Here is a 21674-nt window from a genome sequence, read left to right as displayed (position 1 = left end):
CTTTCCATCTTCTAAGGTTTTCTTGAATTTCTTTCTTTAGTGTTCTGTAGTTCTCATTGTAGAGGTCTTTCACCTCTTTTGTGAGATTGATTCCCAAATACTTTATTTTTTTCGAAGCTATTGTGAATGGGGTAGTTTTCCTAATTTCTCTTTCTGAAGATTCATCGCTTATATATAAAAATGCCTTCGATTTATGTGCATTGATCTTATATCCCGCTACTTTACTGAATTCACTTATGAGATCTAAAAGTTTTCTGGTGGAATTTCCTGGTTCCTCTAAGTATACAATCATATCATCAGCAAATAGGGATAGTTTGAGTTCTTCTTTTCCTATTCGTATCCCTTTAATTTCTTTGGTCTGTCTAATTGCTCTGGCTAGAGTTTCAAGGACGATATTGAATAGAAGTGGTGAAAGAGGGCATCCCTGCCTTGTTCCAGTTTTTAGAGGGAATGCTTTCAGTTTTTCACCATTAAGAATGATATTAGCCATGGGTTTAGCATAGATGGCCTTTACAATGTTAAGGAATGTTCCCACTATCCCTATTTTTTCTAGTGTTTTGAGCATGAAGGGATGCTGTATTTTATCAAATGCTTTTTCTGCATCTATCGAAATAATCATGTGATTCTTGACTTTAAGTCTATTGATATGGTGAATGACATTTATTGATTTCCTGATGTTGAACCAACCTTGCATCCCTGGGATGAAACCCACTTGATCATGGTGCACTATCTTTTTAATATGTTTTTGTATGCGATTTGCTAAAATTTTGTTGAGAATTTTTGCGTCGATGTTCATTAAGGATATTGGTCTGAAATTTTCTTTCCTCGATGTGTCTCTGTCTGGTTTAGGAATCAGGGTAATATTGGCTTCATAGAATGAGTTTGGGAGAGTTCCCTCCTCTTCTATTTTCTGGAATACTTTGAGAAGTATTGGAATGAGTTCTTCTTTAAAAGTTTGTAAAACTCGGCTGAGAACCCATCTGGTCCTGGACTTTTCTTTGTTGGAAGGCTTTTGATGACTTCTTCTATTTCATTACTTGAAATTGGTCTATTTAAATTGTGTATGTCCTCCTCGTTCAGTTTAGGCAATTCATATGTCTCTAGAAACCTGTTGATGTCTTCGAAACATTTTTATTAGGATTGCATTACAATCTTTGTCAGAAGTGTACGTGAGATTTACATTTTGGTCTCCCTGGGTATTTATAACATATGTTCCTTTGCCCCAATTCATTAAGGTGGGCATGCAGGTGAGACTACACCTGCCATTCTCTCTTAACTAGGAAACTAGTCTCAAAATGTGACTAAGACTAAAGATACAGAGAATTTTGAATACTCTGCTGTCATTGCAATTTAGAAGATAAGTCTTTCATCAACTTTAAATTCTACAGTGTATGTAGGCATCCATTGAATTTCAATCTCACTTGCAGTTGGAGAAACAAATGGTATTTCCACAGGTTTTTCAATTTTCTCTCACTTCTTAGAATTACCGTTCATTCCCAAACTTCATATGAAGATCATATCATTTGTATTTTTAAACAAATATCCAACTGCTCCATATATTGTGTATATATTTGGGTTTGATTGTGGTAAGTTTTCATCTGAATTACTGTCTTTGAAGTAGAAGAAAGTCTTAGTTATATAAACAGTTTTCATGTCAAAATTGCCAAGAAAAAAATCTAGAATTAGATATCGCAGATTATTTTGTAGTACTTAAAAGAAAAAGTCTCCCATTTTAGTATTTCTGATACAGCAGTTATTAATGTTAAATAAATTAAATTCACATAACAGTCATAATGAAAAAATTTTTTTCATCAGAAAATTCCAACATGTGATTTATCTCATTGTTGTTAGTTGATTATCTTTTCTCTTTCAAATTGACATTTTCAGAGTGATATTCCTGATACATGATTTTATTGCATCTTTGCCAATTTGTTTATTATGATAGCCAACTCTGTCTTAATGGTTTTCTTTTTGAGTAAGAATTCACTGCTTCACACAGAGCTTTGCGCTCTGTGGTTCCATTTCCAATGTATATTTTGTTTTTGTGGTGCTGGGTATTGAACCCAGAGTCTTGCACATACTAGGCAAGTGCTCTACCACCAAGTCACACTCCCAGACCTACAATAAGTATTCTAAAACATGGTCAATGCTACTTCTATGACTGAAGTTCCCTATTGGTGTTATCCAAGGAGGTGGAAAGAGTTTTCCAGATTGGGTGCCTTGGTACCACTAATTAGGCAAAGGGATGCTTTCTTAGTGGTGATCAAGAACATTTCTATGTCAGTGCCTATTGTGGTGGGTTACCCCTTGCCAGTGAGGTAGAGGGGCAGGGGCATTAACTGGTGGTTTCTCTCCTAGACTCTCTCCACCAATATGGGATCCCTATGTGAGGGGGAAAATGTAGTTTCCCTCACTGCACACTGTGTTAAGAAACTTGCCAGTATTCCTGGCAATGCCTCTGAGTAGGGAAGTATTTTCTGACCAAGTAGGAAGTTCCAAGTAGGAAGGAGTTTTCTGAATGTTTCATAACAAGCTATATTTACATGTTTATTAACTGACTCTTCACTAATTATTTTTTTTTGGGGGGGATGGGGATTGAAATCAGGGGCACTCAACCACTGAGTCACATCCCCAGCCTTATTTTGTATTTTATTTAGAGACAGTGTCTCACTGAGTTGCTTGACTCACTTTTGCGGAGGCTGGCTTTGAACTCATAATCCTCCTGCCTCAACCTCCTGAGTCCCTTGGACTACAGGTGTCTGTCACCTTTGTCCAGCCTTCACTCATGATTCTTAATCCTCCCCTTAGTTTACGTGAGCATTTAAAATTACAATTATATATATTTTTAGGTATGTTGCTACAAATAACTCCCCAGTGTCTTATTGTTCTTTGAATTTTAAATTTTACATTAATAACATTTTATGTGCTTTCATATTGGGAGAAATTGGCATTCTTTTAACTGGTATAACCAGAACTTTTCATTTTACAATTTAAAAAATTCTCCAGGTTTACGGGAAAAGAACAGGTTTAATGATGTAATACCTATTTACTTTTTTCAAAACAGTTTAACTGAATTGGTGCAATTTTATTTAATTTGAATTAGTGCTTTGGTCAATATATTCAGCATCATTTTTTAAATTATATTTGCAAAACTTAGCTGATTTTCAGTTGCATAATCAGTGCCCAATAAATATTTACTAAATTAATAAACAGTGGCTTAAACATTTTATCTGTCTTTCTGTAGACTTCATAACATCTCATATTGCCTAATTTAGACCAGAAACCCAAGAAGGTCTCAATAAATATGAATAGAAAGGGCACATTATATATTAAAAGGAGACCACAGGGGAAAAAAATGAGGATGAACATCAATGGTTTTATTATTACAATGTAAATTCATTTACTCCCTCTCATTTCAAATAAATGTTTCTGACCACTAAAGAGAGGTAGGAGGTAGAATAGATGATCGATAATTTCAATGTTTTGTTATCATATAAAATTATAAAAATAATGATAAATTAGTTTTAACTCTTTTTATTTTTAGGTTCAGGTTCTTCGAAATGCTGGAGAAGAAGTGACTCTAACTGTTTCATTTTTAAAAAGAGCACCTGCCTTCCTTAAACTTCCATTGAATGAAGACTGTGCATGTAAGCATTTATAAAGAATGGATAAGATATTCATTTCATTGTATTCATTTTATAAAACATTATTTTCTGACCAGTAATTGGCAGTTTCTTGAATATTAGGATGACTACCTGAATATTGACATTTTATATCACTAGGTGTTCTACTAAGGCTTACTAAGAGCATGTTATTTTATTTTAGAATGTATTTACCACATTACAGTTCTTTTCCAATCTGTAATTGGACAAACATGATTTGTTTCAAAATCATAATACACATCATTTTGCATTTTGTATTTCTATTGAATTTTGTTCATAGTATTTGGTAAATATATTTTCTTTAGCTGGAAAATGATATTCTTGGTTAAACAGGAATTTACACTTGTTTGTCCTGAGAAAAGTAGAAAGTTTGAAGGAAGAATTTCCCTTTGTGGAAATGTAATAATTTAAACAAGAGTTACTTTAAAAAGTTCCTATCAGTTTCTTTTCTCGTTTTTTTTGCTGAAACGAAATGCATATCTTCTTTTTCTCAAAATTGATAAATATTTTTTACCTGAGTAATAATCTACATTCAATGAAATTCAAAGATTGTAAATGCACAGTTGATTCAGTTCTAAAAGAGAAAACTTCTGCTTAATTCACATTCCTTTCAATCACATTACACATCCTCAATAACTCTTCCCAATAAGCACAAGTCACAGAAACAAGCACTGAAATAATTTCTCACCACCGTTTTGCCTTTCTAGAACATTTTGGAATGGAATCATACCGTGTTTAGTTTTTATTTTTAATTTCTGGATTCTTTTATTATGAATAATTTATTTTAGATTCACCTAAGCTATACATTTCAGTAGTTTGTTCATTCAGATTGCTGTGTAATATCCCATTGCATGAATACTTTTAGGTTTATTAACGTAGTCTTCTGTTGAAAATACCACATCTTTTTTCAATACTTTGCTATTATAAATAAAACTACTATAAATGATTTTTTATAAGGTTTGGGCAACTTCATGATTTTATCTTATTACAATAAATACCTAGTAATCGTTGAGTGACAGGATGAATGAATAATTAACTTGTTAATAAATTGCCAAATATATATCCAAAGTGGGTATATCTTCATTGTACTAAATATACATAAGACTTATGATTGTGTAAGCATTTTAAATGTACAGTACAGTAGTGTTAAGTATATGCACACTGTTATGCAGTAAATCTCCAGAAATTTCTTGCAAAACTGAAACTTTGTATACCTTAAACAGCAGCCTCTCATTTCCCCCACCTCAACCCCTGATAGGCCTATGGTTTTCATTTTTATAGTATCTTTATCTGATTTTGGTATCAGAATAATGCTTGCCTTAAGTTTGGAAACAGTCTGTCCTCTTCATTTTGTTTTTTATTGTTAATTCTTCTTTAAATGTTTGGTAGAGTTCTCCAGTGAAATAATCTGATCCTGGGTTGCTTTTTTAAAGTAGTTTTAAATTTATGATTTGATCTCCATACTGATTTTAAGTCTATTCAGAATTTTTATTTCTTCATTATTCAGTATGAGTGGGTTACATATATCATTTCTTTGCCTTTCCTTCCTTTCCCTTCCCTTCCCTTTCAGTATTGGGGTTGAATCTGGGCACTTTACCAATGAGTTATATCCCAAGATCTTTTTATATTTTAAACTTTGGGACAGCATCTTGTTAACAGTTGCTGAGGGTCTTACTAAGTTGCTGAGGCTAGCCTCAAACTTGTGACTCTCCTGCTTCAGCCTGCAGAGTTCCTGAGACTACAGGTGTGCAGCATCACTTTCAGCTATGTTTCTACAAGTTTTCCAAAGAATGGAAGAAAGTATTTGTGATACACACACATAACAATAACATAACAATTGTGTTGAGATCACGGTTGATAATTCTGTATCTTTATTCAGGGACTATTTTCAATGTAATAGTAAAAAAGACCATTATATAGTAATAAATAAAAAAATCTTCTATATTTTAAACAAATGGATTATGATAGAGATGTTACCTACCTATGATGTGTGACATTTGAATATATTTCAAATAATGATTAGGAGTGATTGACATTAATAGGTCATATTTTTAAGTATTAGCAACCACAAAATAATGTTTTAGAAAAAACAAAAAATCAGAAGTCAAAAAATAAGTATTGTAATCTGACTCTAATCATTACTAAGGTGTGATATCTTGAAAAAATAGAAATCTTTAAGATAAACATTACTAATCTTTAAAAAATAGATATTATCAATTTCCTTATGAGGATCTAATATAAAGTTTTTCATTAAAATTTCACAAAATTAGACAGGTTCAGTGAAGGTATTAGAATACACACCAAGGGCACCTTTAAAGACATAGTACATATAAAAATATTTGCAACTTGGAAAAATAGTTTCTAAGGATAAAATTTGCTAGTAGGTTGAAACATAACATAAAATGAAACTTTGTAGGGAAACAAAATCTTGCACTATTGTAAGTATGACTTAAAGTATAGTCTACTTCAGGTAACAAAACAAAATAATTCATCTTGTAAGGTGATGTATTTTCCTTAATAAAGTTTAAATGGTTCTAAAATGAAATATAATTATTTGAGGTCTCTGTTAGTACTCCAATACCTTGCAAAACTCTTGGGTATAAAGAACATGTGATTTTATTTAAGAACCTGATTTACTTGTCATTATTGAGAATTAATCAAAGTTTAATGTGGACTTCAGTAACCAGAACAGCATGGCATCCTAACTAGCAGGATATTACAATTTTTTCTCTTGCAGGTGCTCCAAGTGACCAGAGCAGTGGTACCTCCTCTCCTCTTTGTGACAGTGGCTTGCATCTCAACTACCATCCAAATAATACAGTAAGATGTCCTAGGCATAGTTTATACTGATAAAGAGATAACACACATGCACAGTCCCTAAGAATATGTGTACATAAACACACACACAAACATATCCACACCCATATATACACATACATATATATGCTTACACATATTTTCATAGACAAATGATTACTAAATATCATTTATTTCATAGATATTAAATTCTTTCTTCCCTCATCACTTATGTAATATAAGCCAGGAAGAAAAATAAATAGTTCAGCTATTTATTTATTTTTCTTTAAGATTTTTCTCGTCTCAGATTTGTATGTATTAAGTATCCTGTTATGGAAGCTTTTAATTTGGGGAGATCACAAATAACATCATGCAATCATTATGGAACATTTTATATTATATGTAAGTCCATGCTATATATTATTTGACATAATTTTATCATTTTCTCTTTTAATTATTTAGCTAAAAGTAATTATTTATCAAGTGTTCAATGTCTTATAAATCTTTATGTATATCAGAGAATTATAGCAAAGTGACAAAAATCCAACCTACACATTACGTTAAAATGCATATAAAATTAACATAATTGTTTCATGGATTATGATAGAGATGCTACCTACCTATGATGTGTGATATTTGAATATATTTCAAATAATGATTAGGAGTGATTGACATTAATAGATCATATTTTTAAATATTAGGAACCACAAAATAATGTTTTAGAAAAAACAAAAAATCAGAAGTCAAGAAATAAGTATTGTAATCTGACTCTAATCATTACTAAGTTGTGATATCTTGAAAAAATAGATATATAATAAACATTACTAATCTTTAAAAAATAGATTTTTAGTGTTTATTTCCACTTGTACTTTTTCATTTCTCAAGTATATTTTGAAATTTCTTGTATTTCAACTTTCAAAACATATTTCAAAGATAAAACAATTCTCTCTGGTTATATGTAGGTCTAACAAATATCCCCTGTGTTCACATTTATGAAGAATAGCAAGTCGATCTTAAGTAGAATTTTAATTTTCTGTTCCCTGCGTTAAAATATACAAAGCCTCTAGCTTCCCCTTCTGACTTGCATGATTCATCCTCAATTTACTAAATTGTGGCATTTTATTTCAAATTTTTTTGTTTTCAGCTTTTGTATGTTCAAATCCAAAGGCCTTAATTGTACCCTATTACACCATAATTATTCCTTAACTGAGTGTCTTAGGTCACCAATTTTTCATTTTTCTTTTTCTTTATAGAAAGGATTATTTGGCAAGACAAATGTTTATTGCTATAATTGGAAAGATATTTTATAAAACCAACCATATATGGTTATATTTATCTGATATTTTGTCAGAAAAGTTCTCATAGTTGATAATATTTAAAGCACTGCTAATCTGAGAACAGAAAGATCTGAGTGATTTAAAAATTTGGTGTCCTAATATGCAAACTATACATTTTTTTTTCTGTGTTCCCTTCAGTTCCTTTCTCAAGTCTATGGATTTTTTAAAAAATTCTCCAACCACAGTTTTTTCTTTATTTGTTTTTCCTGTTTTTCTGGGGTGCTGGAGTTGAACCATGTACATGGTAGACAAGTGCTCCACCATTGAGCTACAACCCTAGCCTCAGTTCTTTTATCCTTTTAACTTTCAGAACTTCTTTGCTCACTCACTTTTTTCCCCCTCCAGTGAGATTCCTTTGATACTTTCAGGGTCCTTCCACTTCCTCCTACATGCTGGTGCACCTGCCCCGAGCTGCAGTGTGGGCTGCCCCTTTCCACAGCTTACTCGGCTCATAAGTAGGCCCTGTGCCTGAGTCAGAGGACCCCGGTGTTGGGAAGACAAATGCAGGTGACCTTCAGATCCTCAGCAGATGAGGTGATGCTCCTCCTTCAGGGAGCCTCATCTCTGACCAGAGTGTTACCACTTCATCCTTGCTTCCTTCAGTCCTCACGGGTTTCTTCTGAGAATTTTCCCTGTGTCATTCTCACAAGGCTCTCCCTCTCCATGTCAGCTCTATTCCTAAGATTTTATATATACATATATATAATTCCTAAGATTTTATATGTGTGTATAAATTTAAAATGAGTGATTTACTTCAAAATAGGAGAAAGCTGTTTGTAAGGTGGCTCTTACTCTTGTCTGATGTCCTTTAACTCCTCTATGATAATGAGAAACAGAGAAGTCAGAACAAAAGGTCTAAGGGAAGGAATTATTCTGGTTTGTTTTTAACTCATTTTATTGTTGTACACAAAAACAACCATGGAATAATGTCATGATTTAGAAAGTTATAATTATAGGAAGAAAATTACTCAGTAATTCTATAGCATGGATATTACGAACAAATCCACTTGTATAAAATTCAAAATATCATTTGCCAGCCACATTTTTTTTCAAATTGGAGCTATTTCTTCCCATTTCGAAGAGGCATATTTTATTTTCATTTTTAGCATTACAATTGAACTGTCCTTTGACAATGCCAAGGAAGTTTCATTATAAGGAATTTAAAGGTGCTTATAATGTTTTAGAGGATATGAATCAAGACACAAGTAAATTCAGATAAATAACACTCAAAGAAGATAATCTCAATGTGTAAGATTTTAAAAATCTTACTGAGAATCTACTTGTGGAAACACTTTTCTAGGTATTTAGGGAAGCTATTAATTATGACTCCTTATCCCAAAATTATAAAAATCACAGCTACAGACAAATCCATGAAATAACTTTATCATAAGCAGCTAAAGAACAATATTTATTAGTGTTGTAATAGCAGGCAAGAGCTAAGGAGATTTTGAACACCTGGCTTAGTTGAATTTAAGATGTTTACAGATTACAAACCAAATGTATGCTCTGTTGTTCACACAGGAACATTCAATTTAGCAAGACTAACAGAAAGTGACTTATTTAAATCATTAATATGTAAAATATGAAATCAATATTCTAAAGGAGTACCAAAGAACACATGCATTTTCATATCTGCCAATTTGTGGTACCTATCAATATTTTTTTCTAAAACCTCATGCTCATCTTTCCATGATTATTATTGTCCTCCATGTTTCATTGCCTATATTTTTATGTTCTTTTATATTTTCTATCTTATTTATTCATAACTTAATTCATTTTTAAATAAATTTCTGTTTTAGTCATCTTTTTCGCTGCTGTGACTTAATTGTCTGACCAGCACAATTATAGAGGAGGAAAGGTTTATTTGAGGGCTCACAGTTTTAGAGGTCTTAGTCCATAGAAGGCTGGTTTCATTCCTTGTGGCAAAAGGTGAGGTAGAACATCATGGTGGAACAACATGACAGAGGGAAGCAGCTCCCATTATCAGGAAGCAGAGAGAGAGAGAGAGAGTCTCTAACTGTCCAGATACAAAATATATACCCCAAAGTCACACCCAATTCCAACCTCCTCCAGTTACTCCCTACCACTTCAATTAATCCCATTTGGGATTAATTCACTGATTGGGTTAAGATTCTTATAACCCAATCACTTCTCTGAACCTTCCGGCATTGTCTCATATGTGAGCTTTTGGGGGACACCTCACATTCAAACCATAACAGTTGCCTAAATTATGTAAGAAAATATAAAGTAACTAACTGAAAAATCTGAATTATTCTTTCCATTTGCCCCTCTGATTATGAATGTAAATGCTGTGCTGTAATTTCTCTTTAAAATTAGAGAGGTTTGGGTTTGAGTGAATCCTGGAGCCGTTATTGACTGGCTGGATGCCCTGGTGAATTGTTTGCTGTAGAATTTCTCAGTCATGTGTACAGGGGCCTGGGAGTGGGTTTCACCTGTGGGCTGACCTAGACTGTGCTATAGGACTTGTCACGTGCTGACCACCTTATAACAACCAAATTAACAAAAATACTCCACATCCCATGCTGACCACCCATAACACCTTACGTGAAGAACCGACCTACTGTATGGACTGACACTCATTACATATGATGGGAGACCAGTAGAAAGACTGATTTAAAACCCTGGACAGTACTGGACTAACCACAGAAACTAGTCTATTTGCCCAAGTCTGGCTCATAGCATTATTGCTTCCCCATGTACTCTCTCCTAGAAAAGGTGACAAGTAGTAACTCATTGCTTCTAAAATAAATAGCCTCTGGTTTTTCCTCTGCAAGATGAGCATTGTAATATCTTTATCTTGCAAAGATGTTCCAAAGTATTCAAGAAGTTAAAAAAACACTTATAAAGATTATAAACAACAGTAGTAATACTATTATTAGAACTAGCAATGATGTCTTCAGGAAACCTCATGTATAGAAATAGGTCTGTCCATTATCCAAGATCATTTCTTTTGAAAACACTCACTTTCCATTATTTACTAACTGCCACTGAATGATGCCTCTAATCAGCCTGTTGTTATCAGTGAAGGTCAAAATTCCATTAGCCTCTTAAAGATACTGAAATTAGCATGAAGTTCAGTGCTGGGTTATAGTCTAAGCACTTCCTCATTTATTCCTGACTATAATCTTACCAGTTGTTACTCTTATTATCCCTACTTTGAAAATAGGCACAGTAAGACACAGAGACTTTAAATAACTTGACCTTAGACTAATGCACTAATCAGTTGGAAAATTGGTATTAAAACCTGGGTGGTCTGGTTCTGATTTGGCAATTGAGCCCTCACCACCCTTGTTGAATTGTCTCTAACTGACCCCATGGCCCATGCTGACCATCTATCATATCCGTCATGAAGAACTGACCACATATCATGTGCTGATCTCTCCTGACATAATATGAAACTTTGGATTTTGTCTTCACAATCAACAGTTAATCATTATAAGCAATTTTGTTTTAACCAACAGACATGTGTTTTAGAGGCTGAGTAGTTCAGTGAGTCACCAACAGGAGCCCTTTCTCTCATTGGGTGAACTTAGTTCAACTTTCTGAGTATTTTAAGCTACTCCAAAGATAGTACATTCTGAACATAATGTTATTCTTTTCAAATTCATTTAAAGAAGTTAATTCTTGAAGGTAATGCTCAAAAATATTTAGTTAATACGATTTTGAATCTAGACTAAAATAAAATCTTCTAACACCATCACTCAAAAATTAGCAAATACACATGACAAGTTAGCAGTTCCCGGTCAAACTGAACCATGACACATTTAAAGTCTTTGTCAACTGCTGGTTTAAAGAAAAAAATTAACAGTGACTCTGGAATAAAACAAAGTGGAAATTCTCAAATGTTTTGATGTCTTCTTAAAAATTAAAGAGAAAAAAATATTTCCCAGTAAGAATTATATTGCACATAATTTCAAATCAGCAATAATTGCCTTGGTATGACATTAAAACAATGTAAGAAAATATAAGGCTTTTATAAACATGACGTTCAAACAATGAGCAAAAACTTCCATGAGCAATGTTTTAAAAGCTGTTTTATAGAAGGAACTTATTTATTAAAAAATATTTGCAAGTAAATGATAAATTATATGCACTTACAATGATGCTTGCTTAGCACTTAGCAGGTACTCAGAATATCTTGTCTAATTGAATGAATCACTGCTTATTTTTATTTTTGCCACATTTTGCTTCACTGCAGTTACAGCTTCACTTCATCTCTCCCATTTCTCAATGAATTCAGTTCTGCCACAGTTTGGTTCTTTCTTTCCTCAATCCCACTCCATTATTCCCATGTATTTTCGCTAGCATTTTTCATCCTAATGAATCCTTCCACACCTTCATGTAGAATTTCATCAATAGCAAGGTTTACAAATACAATTTTAGTGTAAATCAGTTTGAATTTCTTCTCATGAAGAAATAAGTCTTTAAAAATATTTGAACATTATGAAGGAAAAAAACAAAACAAAACAGTAAGCTACAAATGAAATGGGTTTGTGGCACAGAAACCCAAAGCATGGAAGAAAAAAGATATGAGTGTTAGAATGTTTGTTTTCTTTTCAGGACACCTTATCATGTTCCTCATGGCCAACATCTCCAGGCTTAAGATGGGAGAAGCGATGGTGTGACCTCAGACTGATCCCCCTGCTTCATTCACGCTTGTCCCAATATGTTCCCGGCACAGATTTGAGTCGGTGAGTCAATATGGGCTCTGTATCTTCTTGATTGAAAAGAAAAGACCTGTAATCAAGTTTAACATAGTATGCCTTCTCATTCTAATTTTTTAGCATGTTTCTAGAGGGCCCAGGCTAGGATATATAAGGGCAATAAGAAAATCCAGGGGACTGGTCCATCTGGTCACTCCTCAAGCCCAAGGTTCCTAGGAAACCGACCTTACTACTCACTTAATAGGGTCTTCTCTACGATTTGTTGCGGTTCAAGATCCTTTAAATGCTTAGGAAGCACCTCCTTAGAGTGACCAGTACTGGAAATTCCACTAGTATGGATATTTTTGTCTTCTTTTTATTTATTTAATGATATCTACTACTTCTTGTTACCTCTTTGACCCCTGGACTATTTAAAGTGTATTGCACATTTTTAAATGAATTTGGGATTTTTCTAATTATCACTTTTGTTATTGCTTCCTAGTATAATTTCATGCTGGATGATTTCAATCCTTTGATATTTGTTGAGGCTTGATTTTACCCAACAGATGAAGAATTGGGAAGAAATTTCCATATGCCTTTAGAAAGGATGAATATTGTCATTTTTAGTACAATGTCACACATATTTCAACTAAGTCATAAGAGGTTTTGAGTCATTCTGAGCTTCAGTGTTATTAATGATATTTTTGTCTTTTATGGTACAGTGTCGAGAGGGATATATTAAAGTCTCCCGTTTGTATGATAGATTTGTGTATTTCTCCTTTTAGGGTGTCAGTGTTCAGTGTATATATTTAATTTTATATTAGTGTATACAAGAAGATTTAGAATTATTATAAAGTTCCTGATATGTAACCCTTTATCTTTATGAAACATCCTATGTCTCTGAAAACATCTTTGCCTTCAAATATGTTTTATCTGTATTATAATAAATACTAATCATATTATGTATTGATCTATACAATTTATAAATTTATAAATTTTTTTCAACTCAATTCTTTTAAAAATGTCTCTTGAGATCTGTATATATTTGGATTTTCCCCTTCCTTTTCATTTTTAATCCAAAATAACAATCGTAGTTTTTAATTAGATTACTTAGTTCAGTTGCTTTTAAATGTAATTTACTGATCTATTTGGGATTGCATCTACCATCCTAAAATATTTTCTAGTTAAAACCCTAGCTTGTTGTAATTGAATGTTTTATTTTGATATAATTGTGGGTTCGCATGCAGTTATAAGAACTACTACATATATATTCTATATAACTTTGTCTATTTTTCCGAGTGGTAACATCTTGCAAAAGCATAGTACAACATCATGGTAGGAAGTTGGCATTGATAAAACCCACAGATTGTTAAGATTTTACCTCTGAGTGTGCATGAATTAATGTGTGTGTTCAGTTCTACAAAAGTTCATCACAGATGTATGTTCCCATATTTACCAACACTCAGCTAAAAACCAGCTCTATTACCATAAGAATCTACCTCTAGTCCTTCTCAGACTATGCTGGCATCTGCCTTTCCATGTTCCTAGCTGTGACTTCTCTTTTATTCCTTATCTCTATTTTGTACTTTAAAGAATACTATGTAACTTGGTTGGATTGTATTTTTTCTCAGCAAAATTCCCTTGAGATTCTTCCAAGTATTTGCATTTTTCAACTTTTCATTCCTTTTGTTCTTCATAGTAGTATTTCATGGTGTAGACACACCACATTTTAAATATTGACAATTTGAAAGATATCAGGTTTGGGGTTGTTCCAAATCAAGATGTTGTGAATACTGGTGTAGACATTTTTGTATGGATATACAGTTTCATTTCTTGTGTTAAACACTCAAGAGTATGGTTACCGAGTCGTATTATAAAGCATGTTTAGTCTTTAAAAAAACAAATTGTTTTCTAGGGTGATTACATAATTTTACATTGCCACCAGAAATGTATGAGTGATCCAGCCTCTCAACGTCTCTGCCAGCATTTGGTGTTGTCACCATCTTTATTTTACCTGTCTGATACATGTGCAGTGATATGTCATTGTGACCCTGATTTCAACATTCCTAATATTTTTGTCCATATACTTATCTTGAGTGTATCCCCTTTGTTGAATATCTGTTAATGTCTTTTGCAAGTTTTGTAAGAAATAGTTTATTCTTAGTAATCTGTGACAATCTTATATATATTTACGGATAAAGTTCTTTGTCTCAAAATATTGTTGTTTTAATTTAGCCTAAATATTAAACCATGTATGTTATATACTAAACCGTGACTTATTAGTTTAGTATAATTTATTAATTTTTCTTTTTTCTCAGAAAATTCTAGAAATTTAGAACACTTTGTTCTATTCATCCTTTTCCTATATTTGAGAATGTTTCATTGATACATATGTTTTAGATGGTTCAAAATATATTATTCTTGTCCATACTTATTTATTCAAATATATCCTGCTATTAATCTTTCTGCTTTTCTTCATTCCCTCATTTTGGTTCTATTTAGATTCTGCTTTAAGAATTCTCTTAGTATTTACACTAATGCTGTTTTTATTGTGTGTATTTTTCTTTAGTTTTTACTTTAAAAAGAATGTCCAGTAACATTATGTAAAGGAATTTAGTTAAATTAATTTCCAGGAAAAAAGGAATTATTTGGATGAGTCCAGATGACTGTTTACATTTTTATTTTTGTGATGCTTCAACACAGCAACAGTTTTTAGCAACTTACATAATTACACTTAATAAATATTACAGTCATAAGCAGTTACAGACATAGTACTATTCAGAATGGCTTCCACAGTAATTCAAATTCAAGAGCTACTTTATTATTCACTTACTTACTCTATAAAGATTGATTTAATGTTTGTAAGTGGGAGGAATTGTGTTTGGTCCTTTCTTTGAAGATGCACATAGACTAATGGCAGAGGATTCATCCTGTGTGTGTTGGGGTGGGGAGGACAAATACAAGCCCATGATGACAAATATAGCAAATTATTTACCCTCAAAATTTAAGGTATTATTTCCTTGTTGATTTTTGCCAAAGGCTATAATTTTGACGTAGATGATGTAATATCTCTCATAATTACTTGCATCTAAGTTAGGCTACTGTCATAGAATATTGTGTCAATATTGTGTTAGTTTATCAGTGATGAAAATTTTATATTTATTTCATATCAGTGGCCCTGATTCATAAATAAATGTTAAAGCAGGTCATAATATTGCATAATATTGCAATGTCAAAGGTATTAAAATAGAAAGTAGACCTTATGGGAACATTGGTAGGTTTTACTGTCTTTGGGCTTTATTTTCTTTATGTGAAAAATGAGTACATAAAAATGTTTATGTGTGTGTGTGTGTGTGTGTGTGTGTGTGAGTACATTTTAATTTGGAAAACATAGTATTTGTTTCTTTATTTAGCATACTTTACTCCTCAAAAGAACTCACTAAATATTTATTGAATAAATTTTTTTCTTTTTTTGATTCATTGTGCACAAATGGGGAACAACTTTTTGTTTCTATGGTTGTACATGATGTAGATTCACACCATTCGTGTAATCATACATGTACATAGGGTAATGATGTCTGTCTCATTCTACCATCTAATGACAAAGAATTCCATCTCTTTGTTCTTTGGCTGAAGCACCACCTACTGTGTGTCTCTTCAACATTATGAAAAACAAAAATCTTGAAATGAAGCCCGATGCTTTGTATTCAGACATTTAGAAAATTCCACGTGACAACAAAATTTCTACTTCCTTCCATGAATATACCTTGATTATCCTGAGGAGAGGGTATTTGAGGTGGTGCCATACTGGGGACCCATGGATGAAGTTTAGTATCTGAACAGTTGGCAATTATGGTGCCTATGAGAATGTGTTTTTCCATAATCCAAGAATTGAGGCTACTAATGGAACCAAGATATAAGGCAGGTTCATAAAACGTACTCAATTCATTGATTTTAGGGGTGGACTTTGGGGGCTCTAAGAAGGATACAGAATCAGTGAGTACATAAAGCAGAAAAGAAGTAAATAGAAAAAGAAAGAACGCTCTATGATACTGTAATACATAGAAGCTATTGCAATTGGAACTCGAAATAGCAAAAAGTGATTGATTATCTTAAGATACATTGGGAGGTTTGAGAAACCAATTAATTTTTGTGATGATGGAGAGAATAATCATAGGAGCAAGTTGGATTAAAAAAATGTGGTGAAGGAAATAAAAGGAAATTTCAGAGCATTCATGGTTATTTATTGAGAAGAAGACATCAGTTGGAAAGTTGCTAACAGTGAGATATGGCACCATGTTCCTGTGTGGGGCCACCTGTAGGTTTTCATCACTAGTGGTTCATGTGGTCCTGCACAAGGTGATCCAGAACCAATCATGCTCCATTTTCACAGATCAGCCAGCAGGAGAAGAACTAGGCTTTATGTAGTAAGGGATAGTCAATAGTTTTCAAAAATATTCAAGTAAATAACATTAAGATTTTACATGAGTTCATATACGCCACGAGCCATTCCTGTATCCCTTTGTGAAGCACAATCTTCATGTACACTCCACCTTTTCACTTGTTATTAAACATTGCTCTATGTGGTTAATGAAAGAAGCACCAACCAGCACCTCTTTGATATAAATACACTTGTCTGTAGGTATCTCTGGGGCATTGATCCCAAGAATGACCATGGACACCAAACTTTTCCTTCTGCAAAATGATGTAATATTTTTATGTAAACTACTTTTATTCTCCCTTACACATTAAATAATTTCTAGGATGCTTATAATACCTAATGCAATGTAAATGCTCTGTAGACAGTTATTATACTGCATTATTCAGGGAATATTGACAAGAAAAAGATGTCTGTGTCTGTTTATTACAGACACCAATTTTTTCCCCAGTACTTACCATCCCTGTTTGGTTGACTTCTGGAGGTAAACCCACAGATGGAAGCCTGACTGAATCAGTGTCTGTCTCTGGAAAAATCATACTTTAGACAACTCTATACCAACTTAGTTCAGTTCTTTCGAAATGGAGAAATTATTGTGTCAAAGTTTTCATATTTGTTGTATTTCTTAAGTTTGTAAGACACCTATTTAAGAGTAAAAATTTGTCATCTACATTTATATTTTCCAAAGCCAGAGAAGAAGAGTGTACTAAGGAACTTGAGAATCCATGGAAAACTGAAAAACAAAAAGGAATTTTAAAAAATTACTTTTGAAGAAGTATATTCCAGAAAGCTTTACACTAAGATAAAATAATTCTGGTTGATCAAGTATTAGGACATATATTTCTAAAACTGATAATTTATACAAAATAAATAGGATAAAGATGTGCAGTGCTGTGTGCTTCCTCTGACTGAATACTAGACATTCAAAATTTGGAAAGCAAGGCTCTTTGCTCAGAATGAGTTAGAGGTAGGCAGGATCCACAATTTGAATCAGGATAGATACCATAGAAAAACTATTATGGGAAATAAAGTTATCCAGCAAGAATGAATAAAATCACTCCACTACATGTAATGCTGACCTCTGTCAGGATAGAAAGTTAGAGTAGATAAGAAGGATTGAGGATTCCCAGGCACCAATTGTATTGGAACATTTTTTGCACAATTTGTTAATTTTTACAAGGCACATTGGACATTAGGAGGAAAATGTAATTAAATTTGTGTTATTCCGAGCTGCAAATCATTCAGATAGGGAAAGCTAAAGGTCAAAGTGACACAAAATACTGGAGTGGAAAAGAAACCCCTCGTAACTTATGTGGATGAACAGGAAACCCAGTTTAGGGGAAGAATACAGACATATCCTGAACAGATGTATGGACTACAGAAATTAGAAAGGGGAAAGAATAGGTTAAGTTGGTTGTGATGGAAAGGAAGAGGTTGTAGTTAAAAAACAGAAGCATCAGAATGCAAACTTGATAGTGGAACTGCCTGGAGTGGCACCAGTACACAAGTTAGCTAAAGGGCATTGCTAAAATAAACTGAAAATGGAATTTTGTGCAGTTACAGTTTAAAGACTATGATCACTATGCTAACACTGTGAGCAATGTGAAGTCATGTAAGTGGCCCTTCTTCAAGGAGCTTATAGCCTAGTAAGAAAGAATGGTATGTAGAGGTAAACAAATAGGTTGAATGCCAGGAAGGACAATTACTGCAATCAAAAAACTGGGACATCTAGGAGCATTCAAGTGGGAGAGATTAATTACAAACAGAAGAGTTATAAAAAACATCAAGGAAACCAGGTGAGGTGGTGCATACCTATAATCATAGCTACTGGGGAGGCCAGGGTAGAAGGATTGCAAGTTTGAGGCCAAACCTGGCAACTTGTTGAGATTCTGAATCAATTTAAGAAAAATATTAAAAGGGCTGGAATGTAGCTCAGTGGTAGAGTGCAGTACTAGCATGTGCAAAGCCCAAAGTTCAATCCCCACAAGTCAAAAGAAAAAGGAATATATACATATATATAAACCACATATACATATATTATACATATATGTGTGTGTGTGTATATATATATATATATATATATATATATATATATATAGGTTGTATCTTAGTTAAATTCTTAAAAGGTGAATTAGATTTTGATTGGTATGACTGGTAGATATAATATAATTCACATTTTTAGCAGATTATCAGGTTTTAAGAAACCCAGTCCCAAGTATTCAAAATATGAGTTAAGCAGGATACGTGTTGCCTTCTTCAATTTACACCTTAAAAACTAATGGGTTTTGCAGACTCATAGTTAGAGAATGTTAATTGACTAGCAGTGACTCACAGATCATCAGTGGAGTGGTGGGAAAGAAGGGCATTTCAAGTGGAATACTGCAGGAAACTATACAGTTGCAGAAGAGTGCTGGGTGTATTTAGGGAATGATAATTTATCTAGTTTCAAATCATGAAAGGGATTGGTGGATTTAAGTTTTGTGAAATAGGTAGCAAAACTAGTTTGGAAGGAATGTTGGACTTCACTAAACAGCTTTATATTTGACCCTTAAAACACAGAAGAAATGCTGAGACAGTGAACCAAGGTAGCATATACAAAGCAAAAAAAACTCTGGGCCTGCTGCATGTGAATGGAACTCAGGAAGAATAGAGTGCACTGCTGAAATCACTAACCAAAGAATCATCTTTTTCTTTTTCTCTTTCCTTCAACATACCTCACAACTAAGTAATTATAAAAATAAAGAAAATGACATATTTTGAGTACATTTGGGTCAATCCTCTCTTTGACATGCATAAAGTCACTCTCTTGAGAGAGATTATTATCATTGTTCATGTGCATATTGCAAGAATACCCTTCTCACTTGTCTCGACCTAGAAAGTCAGAGAAATCTTTCTAAAGAAGCTACCTTTTCATTCCAATGCTTGACCATTACACCAGCTCTCTCTCACTTTCAGGGAGTGGTAGAAATGTCCTAGCATAATTTGGAAAGCTCTTGCTTTATCACCAACATCATATACACATTGAGATACATTAAGCAATATGTATCTCTCAATATGTTTCTCAGACTTCTGATATTTGTCTTTGGATTAATTATCCCCTGTTTAGAGTTTATGCTTTCCCTTGCTTAACCCAGTTCAGCTGTTTCACAGTTTAGGTCTAAAATCCTGGAGTAATTTTGAGCCTGTCCTCTCCTTTATAATCCATTAAAAAATATTCAATCAAATAATTTTCAATATCCTTAAAAATCCCTTGAACTAATTGTTTTCTTTTTAGTCTAATACATCATTTCAATTCCATATCATCTCATATTTTACCAGTTAAAACAATCTCCTCACTTGTCTAACAGGACCCCTACACCACACAAATCCAACCCTCCTTGATAATTCAGCCATGCCCTTTGTACATTGTATACCTTCCTGAATGATGTATGAAGCCCTCCTCACTCTGAGCTGGCTTTTCTACATTAATCTCCCAGGATACTCATTCAAGGATGTGGCAAACCAGCCTCTTCAACTAGTGTATTTTCATCCCTGCAACGCTTTTTCCTGGTGCACGAAAGCCCTTCTCTCAGTTATTTCCTATTCACCACTCCCATAAAATTAATATCTTCCTACATATGCCTTCAATTGTATAAAATCAAGAATGAATCAAAACATGAATTAATTGCATTAATTAGAAGTGTTTGCATATTCATATATATGCATATGATAGATTGAAATATACTTATGGATTCCTTTTGGAAGTGGTGTATTTTTCATACAAGGAAGACCAAATTTGTATTTTAAATGAATAAAACTAATTTGTAATTCAGCAACATTGGAGAATAATTTTTAATGTCAGAGCAATGATCAAGAATCGTTAGAATCCTTAAAAATGTTGAGTGGAAAAATCAATCTGAACTCAAGACTTCAGATGATTCACCTCTTTAGTTAAGCAACATTTTATTAGCATACATACATTAAACTAAGAATCATAATTTGGTCTGGGTATACTCAAGTCTACGATTACCATTTCTAAATTTTAATGTATCACAATACTAAATTAATGAGTAATGAAATCCTTTGATTTCAGAAAGTGTACCAATAAATAAGATGAAGCATAAAAGATTGACTCTTATTGTTTATATCATGTCAAAGAATTATGTCTTCTAAAGCTACAAATAAAAAAACAAAAGCACTGCTATTGTTACTAAGAGTTAAATGAAATGACAAGTCTATATGGTGACATTGTCACCAAGCAACACATGTTAATGGATTATTCAAAGGGACATTATTCATAGAACTTCAATGATATGTGAAATATTTGGATCCTACCAATTTCTCAGCAAATGCAGGTTAAATCTGTAACGTGTATCTCTCTTGTCTTTAATTTGGGAAAATTGAAACTCAACTAGGTGGATAATATGCCTGTACTCTCCTTTATTCAGTGTTAGACAGAAGTAAAGTAGATTATTGTTCCAGTCTTTATGATCAGACTATTTTTTTAAGAGGTGATACATAATCAAAGAATCTGTTCAAGTGCTTCAGGAAGGGATTAGTTTCCATTTATTTAAAAGAGTTGACACAGGATGTAAAGGCTGTTTTATGTCAATGTATGGGTCTAGGTTTATAAAAGATTAGTCCCTCAGAATTACTCTACCTAGCAACTATGTCACATATATGATTTAATATGAGTGTGTTGACTTTAATCAACTAAAAATATCTAGCTACCATGATTCACTTAAAGAAGAGGATGAATATTTTCAAGGCATGCTTTAATTTGCAGCACACGAAGCAA

At 33.1% G+C, this 21674-nt stretch overlaps 1 protein-coding gene across 1 annotated transcript in view; it reads left to right on the top strand.

The window, feature by feature from the left end:
• The window catches only part of Sntg1 (syntrophin gamma 1), an 863431-nt gene that overhangs the window by 602479 nt on the left and 239278 nt on the right, over window positions 1-21674 (top strand). The window contains 3 exon segments of the mRNA XM_047561867.1: window positions 3545-3647; window positions 6400-6482; window positions 12377-12507. Coding sequence (XP_047417823.1) covers window positions 3545-3647; window positions 6400-6482; window positions 12377-12507 — 317 coding nt within the window.

The sequence above is a fragment of the Sciurus carolinensis genome, chromosome 1, assembly GCF_902686445.1.
Source record: "Sciurus carolinensis chromosome 1, mSciCar1.2, whole genome shotgun sequence".
In the NCBI taxonomy this organism is placed as follows: Eukaryota; Metazoa; Chordata; class Mammalia; order Rodentia; family Sciuridae; genus Sciurus; species Sciurus carolinensis.
The sequence above is the reverse complement of the archived record's forward strand: the minus strand, read 5'-3'. Positions and strand labels throughout refer to the sequence as shown.